The sequence below is a fragment of the Mesocricetus auratus genome, unplaced genomic scaffold (assembly GCF_017639785.1).
Source record: "Mesocricetus auratus isolate SY011 unplaced genomic scaffold, BCM_Maur_2.0 Super-Scaffold_100007, whole genome shotgun sequence".
NCBI lineage: Eukaryota > Metazoa > Chordata > Mammalia > Rodentia > Cricetidae > Mesocricetus > Mesocricetus auratus.
In genome coordinates this window covers 81,118,843-81,133,548 of record NW_024429191.1, presented here as the reverse complement: position 1 = coordinate 81,133,548, position 14,706 = coordinate 81,118,843, and the positions used below count along the sequence as shown (strand labels likewise).

General features: G+C 39.7%; 1 protein-coding gene across 1 annotated transcript in view; it reads left to right on the top strand.

Annotated features, from left to right (window-relative positions):
- LOC101835842 (leucine-rich repeat-containing protein 37A3-like) overlaps positions 1 to 14,706 on the top strand; it is a 66,164-nt gene that overhangs the window by 8,789 nt on the left and 42,669 nt on the right. Inside the window, exons 4-5 of the mRNA XM_040748065.1 lie at positions 2,715 to 2,786; positions 4,283 to 4,363. Of these exons, the coding sequence (XP_040603999.1) occupies positions 2,715 to 2,786; positions 4,283 to 4,363 (153 nt within the window). The remainder of the gene's footprint in view (positions 1 to 2,714; positions 2,787 to 4,282; positions 4,364 to 14,706) is intronic.

Sequence of the window (14,706 nt, the reverse complement as noted above, 5' to 3'; positions counted from 1 at the left end):
AGGTTTCATGTGTATCCCAGGCTGACCTTGAACTTGCAGCAGTCCTCCTACTCCCACCTTCCAAGTGCTAGGATTGCATGCATGTGCCATCATACCCAGTTTCCTGTAATAATTTAATCTGAATTAAATTGACACCGAAACACTAAATAAGTAGCCAAATGCTAGATTATATAAACATTAACATGATTAAGTCATTAGGAGAACAGATTGGTATTACAGTTTTTAATGTAATTTTATGTCCATGTGAAAATAGATATTGAAATAGTGGTTAGGAAGTACCTACAAATGTTTACTTGAAGCAAACATACTGTAAGTGCCCATGTCATTCATGGACCAAACAACTAAAAGATGGGGCTAGTGGCACATGACTTGAACCACAGCACTGGAGGGGTAGAGGCAAGCAGATATCTTAAGTTTGAGGCCAGTCTGGTCTACATAGTGAGTTCCAGGCTAGCCAGGGATATAGTGTCTAGATACCCTATAAAAAATGTAAAATCTCAACAGAATTGTTGCCAAGGAGGGAATACTTGCAATGGTAATTTTGATTGTTTAGAGATAAGCATGTACAATGTTTTTCAGTGTGAAAGCTTGCTTTCTAACCTTGACCCTATGGGTAAAGGTTATACATCCTTAAGGTATACACCCTCAATCCTTTTTGAGCTAAAAATGACATTTTAAAAAATGAATGGGGTATAATTCCAATTAAAGAGCATTAGGGAAGTACATATACAGATCCTTACATCGTATTAAAAATCTTCCATCTTCTGGGTGTGGTGGAGCACACCTTTAATCGTAGCATTCCAGAGGCAGAGGCAGGCAGATCTCTCTGAGTTTAAGACCAGCCAGGACTACATAGTGAGATTTATCTTAACCCAAATCAGAAACATTTTCCTTCTATAGAAAGAGAATGGTCATGATTGTACTGGACCTACTTTTATATTGATATTTGGGACTTTTTGCATCTGAATTCTCAAACTGTAAAAAAATGTTTGGAGAAAAACAATAAAATAACTGAGTAGAATAGTCCTCTTATTTATTTTAGTTGTAAATAGTTACTTTATATTAACCTAATTTGTCATTCATTTATTTAAATATCCCTCAGTTTAAAAAATGTGCTATAATAGAACATGCCAAATACTGTGTCTATTATTGGAGGCCCAGAGATGAATGAGACAGGATTCCTTCCCTCTGAAAACTCATGCACTTCAAGAGGAACAAGCATATGAGCACGAATCTTAATGTTTCAGACATGCAGAGGGCTCAGCCATAAAGTCATAAACTGAATTTCTTCCAAATAAGTCATTTTTCTTGAACTCACCAACTATGTGTTTATTGAATAAATATTTGAGGTTGTTGAAATATTTGTGTCAGTCTCAAACTTGGTGGTCAGTGTAGATGATTTGGACTACATGCTTTCAAGGAGCTTGTGATTAGAAGAAGGGATGCAAAAATAATTTCAAAAGTATGAGCAGGCTAGAGAAACGGCTCAGCAGTTAAGAGCACTGGCTGCTTTGAAGAGGACCAGAGTTCTGTTCTCAGCATCAACATCAGGGGGCGCACAACCTCCTGGACTTCTAGCTCCAGAGGATCTGATGCTCTGGTCCTCTGTGAGCACCTGCACACACACATACACAAATAAATAATTAATTTTTTAAAGTAATGAGACCTGGGGATAGGGCTCAGTGGGAAAAGCACTAGCTAGGAAAGCCCAGTGACCCATATTTGGTCCTCATAACCCACATTAACAAAAAGACACATGCAATAGTTTGCATCTTTCATCCCAGCACTGCTGTGAAACAATGGGGGCAGAGAGCTGGAGGTGTTTTCAGCTAGCAGGCCTCCAGTAAGAAGTGTGTCAGAAAACAGCCCTGCTTCAAGAAAGCAGAAGATAGAAACTGACTTCTGAAAACTGTCCTCTGACTTCCACACATGTACACATCCATACATACATATTTTTTGGGTCACTAAGGTATAAATTGTGTAGAGTACAGAAGAGGAAAAAGACTTGAATTTGGTTAAGGGAAGTTGTTCCCACACCAATTCAATTTGAAGAAAACCTTGGAGAATCGCTGGGAATCATCAAACAGACCCTTTGGGGAGAATGTGCTGAACACCAATGACAAGAGTGAAAAGGCAAAACACACAGAAGAGTTTGAGGGGTGCCATGAGCACCTGCAGAATGTAAGAGGGAAAAGTAGATCAGAGCTGGGCCTTCTTTGGATTTGAATGCCAAGCCAAGGAGCCATAATGTGACCATGGCACTGTAAAAGGCTCCTCTGCATCACCTGCAGAGCTTGCTAGAACTTCATTATGACAGCACCCCACCCAGTTCCCAATCAACAAGTCCACAGCAAGGCTGATTTCTGTCTTCTAAAGCTCCCAGCGGCCAATACTCAGGAGGCTGAGGTGAAAGGATTGCATTCTACATAGAAAGACCCTGCTTCAAAAACAAAAGTCACTAAATATTCTTCTCTCAGGAAAGACTAACTCTGAAATTTACCAGCATCTATAGCTATATATTTATATATGAAGATCATGACGTTTAGGATAGATGTGGATAGCATTAGGGGTTCTACAAAATTCCAGTATAAATTCAAAGGTTTAGAGTTTAGACAAAACCAATAGTATTAACAATTCTAAATTTTGTTGTTTACTCATACTAATTAGAGATCTAATAGCTAATCAAAGCAATATTTCTCTTTTCCTTTTCCTAGGGACTTATCCTGCAATAAAATACGCTATATTGAAAGAGGGACATTTGAATCATTACCTTTTTTGAAGTATATGTAAGTTACAAATATAGCTCCTCCATATTTGGAATTTTATAACCTCCATGCTATTTATTCTGTTACATGATTAAAATTTTGCTAGTAAGAAATAAGCCAGACATAGAAGAACAAATACCACATGCTTTCTCTCATTTATAGAAGCTAGACTTATGCCTTTTTTCAGTGATGGGGACTGAACCCATAGCCTTGTAATTGCTAAGCAAACACTCTATCAATGAGCTAAATCCACAACCCTAAGACTTACATGTAAATACACATGTAGGTAGCATGAAAAATAGAAGATGGAGTGTGGAGGACAAGAAAGGAGCCTAAAAAGGTGTAAAATAAAAAAGGACAATGTGAGAAAGGAATCCAAAATGATTTCACCTTTTTTTTTTTTTTTTTTGGTTTTTACGAGACAGGGTTTCTCTGTATTGTTTCGGAGGCTATCGGTCCAGCCCGGCCTCGAACTCACAGAGATCCACCTGCCTCTGCCTCCCGAGTGCTGGGATTAAAGGCGTGCGCCACCACCGCCCGGCTGATGTCACCTTTTCTATTGGTTATAATCTAGGTAGGTGTGTGTGTGTGTGTGTGTGTGTGTGTGTGTGTGTGTGTGTGTGTGTGAGTATGTAGCATAAAAGGAAAAGTGACACTCTGTTGAGAGGAAAGGAACAGAAAGGAGACAGGACAGTAGAGAGTGGCAGGAAAGATAAGAAGTAAGATACAATACACACACACACACAATGTATAACTGTCATGATGAAACCTATTATATAGTATACAAATGAAACAAATTTTGTGGCTAATAGGAAGAGACCACAACTACACAGCAAATTATTTTTCATGTGTATGCCTCTGTGTGTGTGTGTGTGTGTATGGGTGGATGTACAGCCATGTGGATGTGTGCACATTCTCATGCTTGTATAGATCACAGAACTTGAGTTATATCCTTCCACCATGTGAGTCCTGGGGCTTGAACTTGGTCTTGGTGTCAAGCATCTTTTCCCACTGAGCCATCTCACCATCCCACATTCTTTTAGTTTATGGTAAAAAAAATGAGAGGCTTGAATCACAGCACAGCACTGATTTTTAGTGAATGTGATTGTGTACCCAGGTGACAACTGGCAACTGTAGATTTGCAACAGGCATCTAGTGTAAAGACATCACAGCTGTTCTAAACATTGTCTAGTGTACAGGAAAAACCTACATAAGAGTGGGCCAGCCTAAAATTTCAGTAATGCTGAGGTTGTGAAACCCTCTCTAGAGAAAAGTAAGATCATTGAAAAAAGGATTTATTTATGATTCACTGTAGTTAGTGCATTGCATATGTAAATATGAAGTGTAAATCATAAATGAATATCATCCACAATGAGATTTTCTTAGTGAATTGAAGAAACATTTATGAGAAAGGTTATGTTTCATTATATGTGTATTAGAAGGATTGTTACATGGTAACTGTTCTGAAGAATTTTTGTTTTGGTTTGTATCTTTTTAATGTTTTAAAATTATTTTAGGAACCTTGGGTGCAATTTACTCACTGAGCTGAGCTTTGGAACGTTTCAAGCATGGCATGGAATGCAGTTTTTACAGAAGTTGTAAGTGAAGTAGAAGTTTAGCACATGTAAATACTTATTTGTGTGTTAAAGTCCCAATGAAGTATTGATTTACTGAGTATAAACACTGTGAACTGTGGATACTTTGTCTTAATGTCCATTCATTCTTTTCTAATGAAGAAACTAAGGCACAGGAGGCCAGGAGACTTGTGTAAATTATAGGACATGGTCTACTTTCCTAGTCCTGACCTTCAGCACAGACACTACAAGTAACACCACTCAAGTAGCACTCACTAGGTATCTTCATGGGGCCCCAGGGCTGTGGCTCTGATGTGTGATGCTTTTGGAAACTTGTGAGTTTCACTCCAATTCCCTCTCCTATGCACAGTTAGTTCCCAGAGAGCAAAGATTAACACCAAGTACTCCAGGGAGCAAAAGGGATAGTCCCTTCCTCAGAAATGTAAAGCAGAAAATGCTGAAAATTTTCCCTGGGACTTCTCTCCCCATCCATCATCCAGAACATTATTATTCAGGAAGTATATGCCTCTGGAGTCATGGGTTATCTGTGGGCAGGAGGCACCTTTGCAGCATGGGATAAGAAGGCATCTGCATTAAGCGATATGGTTGAAAATATGTTGTTCTAGTCTGGTTCTATATAATACTTTTCTTCCTCTGTTATGTGTAGTTTTCCCCGCCAACTGCCTGGGCCCTGCCAAGCTGTCTGAAGCCCCAAATAACACACAGGACACTATATTAATTACAAGCTGTTGGCTATTTGCTATTGTTTCTCATTGTCTAGCTCTGACTTAATTATTGGCCCACAATCTCAATACATATTTTTATAAAAACTTACCTTTGCTAGGGTACATTCCTGCCGTGTCCCTTCCTCCTGGGAGTCACATGGAGACCAGCCCGTTCACTACATTTCGCAGAATCCTCCTACACTCCTAGTCCCACCTATCTTGCTTCCCTATTGGCCAACAGTGCTTTATTGACATATACACAGAACTTCCCCCATCATCTCCTCTTTACTGTCTAAATAAAAAGAAAGGTTTTAACTTTAACATAGTCAATAGAACAGTTATCAAGTAAGAACTATAGTTACAATATTTTGTCCATTAACATTCAGTAAGATTTAAAGAAAATATCATCTGTCCTATCTTTTATGAGCATAAAGTCTTATCTTTTATCATAACTAAGGAAAACTATAACTATCTGTCTTCAACTCCATCACAGACCACAGAAGGATAATATATAAACACTAGAATTGACAAAGACATCTTGCTCTACCTGGACAGTCACCAGAAGTTCCTCTGTAACGTTGGGGGCATCCATCTTCAGCCCATAGGCCACAGTGTGTCTGGAAGACTTCTCAGCAAAACAGGAAATTTCAAGCTGTCCATCTGCATTGGCAGTCCGTCAGTCATTTTTCTGTGTCCTGCAGAAAGTCTGGCTGACTCTTCCATGAAGCAGGAACCCTTTAAGACTGTCCAAATTCAGTAGTGACTTTTCTGTGGGTCCTGCATGTCCAGATTATACAGCAACAGTCAGTCTAGGCAAGAGCAGTTTCTTGCCCAAATGGCTAATCTTGCCATGTTGAAAGCAAACTCCATAACGAGTTTCTTCCATGCCCATCTTCCTCTTAGATGTAATTCATGTTGCCAGGAGCAGACATTGCTCATTGTCAAGAAAAACCCTAAACCATTTAAAATGTCATTTTCTGAATGTCTTTGAAAGGTTTGAAGACTGTCTATCTATCTCAAATATATTTCTGTATATCTAGAAAACCTAACTTACCTAACTATAAGTTCTGACTATTATAAGTAACTATCTATAATCTGTACTTAATTATGCATTATGTTTTAAAAGATCAGTATAAACACAATACTTAATCAAGAGGAGAAATATACACATCGCAACATTGACCTTGAATTTGCATCAATAAATGAAAAACCATATCAATACAAAGTATTCATTTCCATACCATATTCCCCTTTTACCTTTAAAAAGAGATTGGTTATGAACATTAACCAATTATAAGCAACCCCATTCAAATGAAAACAAAGATTTATAAGTAATTTGGGAATTTGGATGTTGCTCATTCCAAACTGCTTCCTGCTGATAGGGGCGCTGTCCATACCATGGGGATCATGGCAAAACTCAGAAACCTGTATAAGTCCTTATTTTTGTGGTCTGTAAGGCTGCATCATCTTAGCTGTCTTAATTGTTGGAACACTGCCCACTGCTTCTGGGGGTCTTGGTTCATCAAACCACAGAAGCATGGAAGAAATCCATAGCTTTCCATTTTCTGTAGAAACATAAACAAAAACTCTTTTTCCAAGTAACCTGTCCTTATATTTAAATTTAGAAGTCAAGCATTTTCAAAATATATAAATTGGATTAATTTAGCAGCATTTACAATCAAGTGTACTTTAGCAGTTGTTCCTTCTTTAGAGCGATCGAAAAACTGGAAGACACAATAGCATAAGTATCCAGACTCTCGGTGTATTTTCCATCTTTACGTGGCTTATTTATTTAGCTATTATTATTACTCTATTTCTTTTACTTGTATTTACTTGTTCTCTGAGACAGGGTATCTCTTTGGAAATCTACCTGCCTCTGCCTCTGGAGTGCTGGGATTAAAGGCGTGTGCCACCACACCCAGCTACTTTATTTTTTCCAATACCTTGCTTCTTTTACTCTCCCTAGTCTACCTATATTTTTCTTCATCTGAATCTGACTTTACTGTAAAAGTTTATGTTTTTCTGGCCAAGTGTCTTATATAGGCTAAAGAACACTGCTAAAATTAAAGAGGAAACAGCCGCTGGCTTTGCAACATGGCAGGAGTAAGTTTGACTCCAGTTTATCGCCTCAATCTATACTGACGTCCAGCAGCATGGCGCCGGCTTGGAGATGTGGTCACTGCCACTGCCAGATGCTCGTGCGGTATTCAATTGTTAGCAGAGCCTCTTAAAAGAACCTTGATGGTTTTTTTTGCTTTGTTTTGTTTTTCTTCTTATGCTGAGTCAGGAAGACTCTCTTAGGTGAGCCACGTGAGTCTCTGCTTGTCCCTAGCAAAACAGAGTCCACCTGAGAAAAATTCTGCTAACAAGAAGCCATGTGTCTCTCTGTTCTTTTGTTTCTAAAATCCCTTTTATACTTTTGTCATTTATGTGGAAATTCATGATCCCACTCCTGACAACCATATGTAGAGTGTAGTCCTCTTTGCCAGTTGCCTGGGCCCTGCCGCACTATCTGAACCCCCAAATAACACACAGGACACTATATTAATTATAAATCTGTTGGCTGTTTGCTTGGTTTCTTACTGGCTATCTCTGACTTAAGTATTTAACCCATAATTGTTAATCTAAGTATGTCTCTTCCTGGAGAAAAGGGTCTGGGCCTCTTATTCCTCTGGCTGCCTACATGGTGTCTCCCTGTCTTTTTCCCAGAATCCTCCTTTGATTTCTAGTCCCACCTATCTTGCTTCCCTATTGGCCAACAGTGCTGTTCCCTCTGACCTGACCAGCAGCAAGAGTGAGCTCTGGAGTCTGCCACCCCAGATTTATTCTGGTCCTCTGTCACATCCTCACCTGTTACCATGCCCATTTGGGTCAGTGCTACAGGTTTGGACTTGGGGATATCTCACTACAGTAATCCTCTTTCTTTGATGAATCTTTGTGTGATTTGGATATCAGGGTGACTGTGGCCTCATAAAATGAAATTTGTAGTGTTCCTTCTGTTCCTATTTTGTGGAATAATTTGAGTATTAGCCTTAGCTCCTTGTTGAAAGTCTAGTAGATTTCTACACTAAAACCATCTGGCCCTGGGTTTTTTTTTATTTTGTTTTGTTTTTTGGTTGGGAGACTTTTAATGACTGCTCCTCTTTCCTTAGAGGTTATAGGTCTATTTAAATTGTTTATCTGATCATGATTTAGCTTTGGTAAATGGTATCTACCAAGAAAATTATTCATTTCTTTTTAGATTTTCCAATTTTGTGAAGTAAAGTACAGGTTTTTTAAATATAATCTAAGACTGGGCGTTGGTGGTACACACCTTTAATCCCAGCACTTGGGAGGCAGAGGCAGGCAGATCTCTGTGAGTTCGAGGCCAGCCTGGTCTACAGAGCAGCCTCCAAAACAATACAGAGAAACCCTGTCTCAAAAAAACAAAAATTAAAAATAAATAAAATAAAATATAATCTATTGTTATGTCCCCCTTTTTGTTTCTGATTTGATAATTTTGATATTCTCTTTCTGTCTTTTTTCTCTTTCTTTTACTTTGGATAAGGGTTTATTTATCTTGTTGATTTTCTCCAAGAGCCAACTCTTTGTTTCATTGATTATTTGCATTGGTCTCTTTGTTTCTATTTTATTGATTTCAGTCCTCCGTTTATTTCCTGTTGTCTACTTATCTTGGGTAAGCTTGCTTCTTTTTGTTCTATAGTTTTTAGGTGTGCTGTTAAGTTGCTAGTATGAGATCTCTCCAATTTCTTTAGGTGGACACTCAGTGCCAAGAACTTGTCTCTTAGCACCACTTTCATTGTGTCCTGTAAATTTGAATATGTTGCACATCCATTTTCCTGAGTTTTCCTGAAGTCTTTAATTTCTTTTATTTCTTCCTTGATCCACTAGTCATCCAGTAAAGAGTTGTTCAGTTTCTAAGAGTTTGTAGGCTTGTTGTTGTTGGAATCCAGCTTTCATCTGTGGTGGTCTGATAGGATGAAGGGGGTTATTTCAGTTTTTTTTGTATCTTTTGAGACTTCTTTGTTATGTCATATGTGGTCACTTTTGGAGAGTGTCCTGTGAGGTGCTGAAAAGAAGGTGTATTTTTGTGTTTGGGTAAAATGTTCTATAGATATCTTAGGTCCATTTGGTTCATAACATCTGTTAGCTCCAGTATTTTTCTATTTAGTTTTTGTCTGGATGTTCTGTCCATTGGTGAGAGTGGAGTACTGAAGTCTCCTATTAGCAGTGTGGAAGGGTCAGTGTGTGTTTGCAGCTTTAGTAGTGCTTCCTTCACAAATGTGGCATCCTTGAGTTTAGGGAGTAGATGTTGAGATTGAAAGAATATTCTGGTGGATTTTTCCTTTGATGAGTATGAAGTGTCTTTCCCTGTCTCTTTTCATTAAATTTGGTTTTAATTCTCTTTTGCTTGCTATTAGAATGGCTACACCAGCTTTTTTATTAGGTCCGTTTGCTTGAAAAATCTTTTTCCATATCTTTTGCTGCATTTGCAATTACTGCGGCTGGCAATGAAACACCAAACTTCAACAAACACACATGGAGTTTATTGGGAAAGGAACAGTAACTCCTTCCATTTACCTGTCTGTGGCAGTAATTGGAAATGTCCTATAAGATATGGAGATCTAAAGAGCCTTTAGATGGGCAATTTGGGCTATTTCTTAGTGTAGAGGTGAGTGAGTCTGGGAGCCTTCACAAGCGGCATTAAGTGAAGGAGTTTTAGATTTTCTAACAGGCATCCTAGTGAGTGCATTCTGCTAGGTAACTGGCAGGCCAGCATAATACCTGAATCCTTACATCTTTACTCTGAGGTAATGTCTCTCATTGATGTAGAGGTGTAATTCTTATATGCAGCAGAAGGATGGATCCTATTTCTGCATCTGTTCTGTTAGTCTGTGTCTTTTATTGGGGAATTGAGTCCATTGATAATTGAGAAATATCAATGACCAGTGAGTGCTATTTCCTGTTATTTTGTTGGTGATGGTGGCAATGTGTGTGTGCACACAAGTGCACATGTGGAGGCTCATGTCAAGAGTCTTCTTTTATCATTCTCTATTTTATTCATTGAGGCAGCTGGAATATGTCCTTAAGACTACTCTAGCTGGCTAGGTTCTTCTGAATTCCTAGTCTCTGTTTTCTAAGATTGGAATTACAGATGGGCTGCTATATCTATCTGGCATGTATGTGTGTACGTCCTTTCATTTGGTTTTGCTGGTATGAATGTAGTTCACTAGAAGAATTTTTCTTCTAGTACCTTCTGTAAGGCTGGATTTGTGAATAGAATATGTTCAAATTGGACTTTATCATGGAATATCTTGTTTTCTCCATCTGTGGTGATAAGAATTTTTACTAGATATAGGTCTGAGCTGCCATCCATGGTCTCTTAGATTGTACAAGACATCTATCCAGGCCCTCTGGCTTCTAGAGTCTCTACTGAGAAGTCAGGTGTAATTCTAATAGGTCTCCCTGTATATTACTTAACCTTTTTTCCCATTCAGCGTTTAATATTCTTTCTTTCTTCTGTATGTTTAGTGTTTTGCTTCATATGTGCAAGGGACTTCCTTTTCTGGTTCAATCTATTTGGTATTCTGTAAACTTTTTGTACTTTTGTAGGCATGTCTTTCTTTAAATTAGGAAAGTTTCCTTCTATAATTTTGTTGAAATGCTTTCTTGGTCTGTGATCTGGGATTCATCTCTTTCTTCTATTCCTATTATTCTTAGGTTTGGACTTTTCATAGTGTCCCAGATTTCTTAGATTTTTTTTTTTTTTTGGTTTTTACGAGACAGGGTTTCTCTGTATTGTTTTGGAGGCTATCGGTCCAGCCCGGCCTCGAACTCACAGAGATCCGCCTGCCTCTGCCTCCCGAGTGCTGGGATTAAAGGCGTGCGCCACCACCACCCGGCTTTCTTAGATGTTTTGTATGAGGAAATTTTTAGATTTAGTATTTTCTTTGACTGATGTATCTATTTCTTCTATTGTATTTTTAATGCCTGAAATTCTGTCTTCCATCTCTTGTAAATCTGATGGTGAAGCTTGCCTCTATAGTTCCTGTTCCATTTCCAGAATTCCCTCAGTTTATATTTTCTTTTTAAAAATTAGAAACAAGCTTGTTTTACATGTCAATCTCAGTTCCCTCTCCCTCCTTTCCTCCCCTGCCCCCATCAGCTCTCTATCCCATCCCCTTTCTGCTCCCCAGGGAGGGTGAGGCCTTCTATGGAGGATCTTCAAAGTCTGTCACATCATTTGGAGCAGGGCCTAGGCCCTGCCCTGTGTGTCTAGGCTGAGAGAGCATCCCTCTATGTGGAATGAACTCACAAAATCCATTCTTCTGCTAGGGATAAATACTGGTCTGCTACCAGAGGCCCCATAGATTGCTAAGGCCTCCTTACTGACACCCATGTTCAGGGGGTCTGGGTAAGTCCTATGCTGATTTCCCAGCTAACAGTCTGGGGTTCATGAGCTCCCCCTTGTTCAGGTCAGCTGTTTCTGTGGTTTTCTCCAGCCTGGTATTGACCCCCTTTGCGCATCATTCTCCCTCTCTGCAACTGGATTCCAGGAGTTTGGCTCAGTGTTTAGCTTTGGGTATCTGCTTCTGCTTCCATCAACTACTAGATGAAGGCTCTAGAATCTCATATAAGGTAGTCATCAATATCATTATCAGGGAAGGGCATTTAAGGTAGCCTCTCTACTATTGCTTAGATTGTTAGTTGGAGTCATCCTTGTAGAGTTCTGAACATTTCCCTAGTGCCAGATTTCTCTTTAAATCTATACTGGCTCCCTCTATTATAGTATCTCTTTTCTTGCTCTCCTCTATTCTTCCCCTGACTCAATCTTCCTGCTCCCTCATGTCCTCCTCTCCCCTCTTCTTCTCCCCTTCTCTTTCTCCTAACTCCTTTCCCCCCATACTCCCAATTAGCTCAGGAGATCTTGTCCATCTCCCTTTCTCTGGGGAACCATGTATGTCTCTCTTAGAGTGCTCCTTATTTCCCAGCTTCTCTGGAGGATTATAGACTAGTATTCCTTTGCTCTATGTCTAAAATCCATATATGAGTGAGTACATACCATGTTTGTCTTTTGGTGACTGGGTTACCTCACTCAGGATGGTTTCTTCTAGTTCCATCCATTTTTTTCACCGAGTAGCACTCTATTGTGTAAATGTACCACATTTTCTTTATCCATTCTTCAGTTGAGGGGCATCTAGGTTGCTTCCAGATTCTGGCTATTACAAATAATGCTGCTATGAACATAGGTGAACAGATGTCCTTGTTGTATGAGTGTGCATCCTTTGGGTATATGCCTAAGAGTGGAATTGCTGGATCTTGAGGTAGACTTGTTCCAGTTTTCCAAAGAAACCACCCTACTGATTTCCAAAGTGGCTGTACAAGTTTGCACTCCCACCAGCAGTGGAGGAGTGTTCCCTTTCTCCACATCCTCTCCAGCATAAACTGTCATTGGTGTTTTTATTTTAGCCATTTTGACAGGAGCAAGATGGTATCTCTGAGTTGTTTTGATTTGCATTTCCTTGATGACTAAGGATGTTGAGCACTTTCTTAAGTGTCTTTCAGCCATTTTAGATTCCTCTATTGAGAAATTCTCTATTTAGTTTGGCACCCCACTTTTTAATTGGATTATTTGGTGTTTTGGTGACTAGCTTCTTGAGTTCTTTGTATATTTTGGAAATCAGGCCTCTGTCAGATGTGGGGTTGGTGAAGATCTTTTCCCATTCTGTGGGCTACTGTTTTGTCTTGTTGACTATCAGTTTGTATTTTCTTAATTGCTTCTATTTCCATGTTCAGGTTTTGAACAGTTTTGTTTCCTTCAACTGTTAGTTTTTTAATTTATTTTTCAGTTTAAATTTAGACTAGAAACAAGGTTGCTTCACAAGTAAGTTCCAGGTCCTTCTCCCTTTCCCTCCCCTTCTCCTGTGCCCTTCCCCCAATCCCCCCATTATCCCCTCATTTCCCCAGGGAGGGTGAGGCCCTCCATGGGGGTGTCCATAGTCTGTCATTTCATACAGGGCAGGGCCTAGACCCTCCCCCAAGAGTTCAGGGTGAGAGTGCATCTCACATTGTTGGATGGGAGTCCAAAGTCCGTGTGTATACTCGGGATGAATACTGGATCTACTGCCCAAGGCAAAATAGATTACCTAGGCCTCCTCACTGACACCCACATTCAGGGGGTCTTGATAAGTCCCATGCTGGATTCCCAGGCTGATGCCTGGGGTTCAAGAGTCAACCTTTGTCAGGTCAGCTGTTTCTGGGGGTTAAACCAGCCCAGTCTTAATCCCTCTCTGTTACTGGCTTTCTTGAGTTCAGCTCAGTGCTTAACCGAGGGAATCTGCCTCTTCTTCCATCAGCCACTGAATGAAGTTTCTGTTTCCCAGACTCTCTGGTCATGGGATTGTAGGCTGGCACTCCCCAGATCTATGTCTAAAATCCATATATGAGAGAGTACATACCATGTTTCTCTTTTTGTGACTGCGTTACCTCACTCAGGATGGTTTCTTCTAGTGTCATCCATTTGCCTGCAAATCTCAGGACTCCATTGTTTTTTTTCTGCTGAATAGTACTCCATTGTGTAAATGTACCACATTTTCTCTATCCACTCTTCAGTTGAGGGACATGTAGGTTGCTTCCAAGTTCTGGCTATTACAAATAATGCTGCTATGAACATAGTGGAACAGACATCCTTGTTGTATGAATGTGCATCTTTTGGATATATGCCTAAGAGTGGAGTTGCTGGGTCTTGCGGTAGGTTTATTCCCATTTTTCTGAGGAATCTCCATACTGATTTCCAAAGTGGCTGAACCAGTTGGCACTCCCACCAGCAATGGAGGAGTGTTCCTCTTTCTCCACATCTTCTCCAGCATAAATTGTCGTTGGTGTTTTTGATTTTAGCCATTCTGACAGGAGTGAGATGGTATCTCAGAGTTGTTTTGATTTGCATTTCCCGGATGGCTAAGGATGTTGAGCACTTTCTCAAGTGCCTCTCAGCCATTTTAGACTTCTCTATTGAAAATTCTCTATTTAGTTCTGTAGCCCACTTTTTAAATTAGATCCTTTGGTGTTTTGGAGACTTGCTTCTTAAGTTCTTTGTAAATTTTGGAGATCAACCCTGTGTCAGATGTGGGATTAGTGAATATTTTTTCCCATTCTGTGGGATGCCTTTTTGTCTTGCTGACTGTGTCCTTTGCCTTACAGAAGCTTCTCAGTTTCAGGAGGTCCCATTTATTAATTGTTGATCTCACTGTCTGTGCTAGTGGTGTTATGTTCAGGAAGCTGTCTCCTGTATCAATTCGTTCAAGGGTACCACCCACTTTCTCTTCTAAGAGGTTCAGTGTGGCTGGATTTATGTTGAGGTCTTTGATCCATTTGGACTTAAGTTTTGTGCATGGCGATAAACATGGATCGATCCGCATTCTTCTACATGCCAGCCTCCAGTTATGCCAGCACCATTTGTTGAAGATGCTTTCTTTATTCCATTGTATATTTTTAGCTTCTTTGTCAAAGATCAGATGTTCATAGGTGTGTGGGTTAATATCCGGGTTTTCAATTCAATTCCATTGGTCTACCTGTCTATTTTTGTGCCAATACCAAGCAGTTTTCAGGACTATAGCTCTATGATAGAGCTTGAGGTCAGGG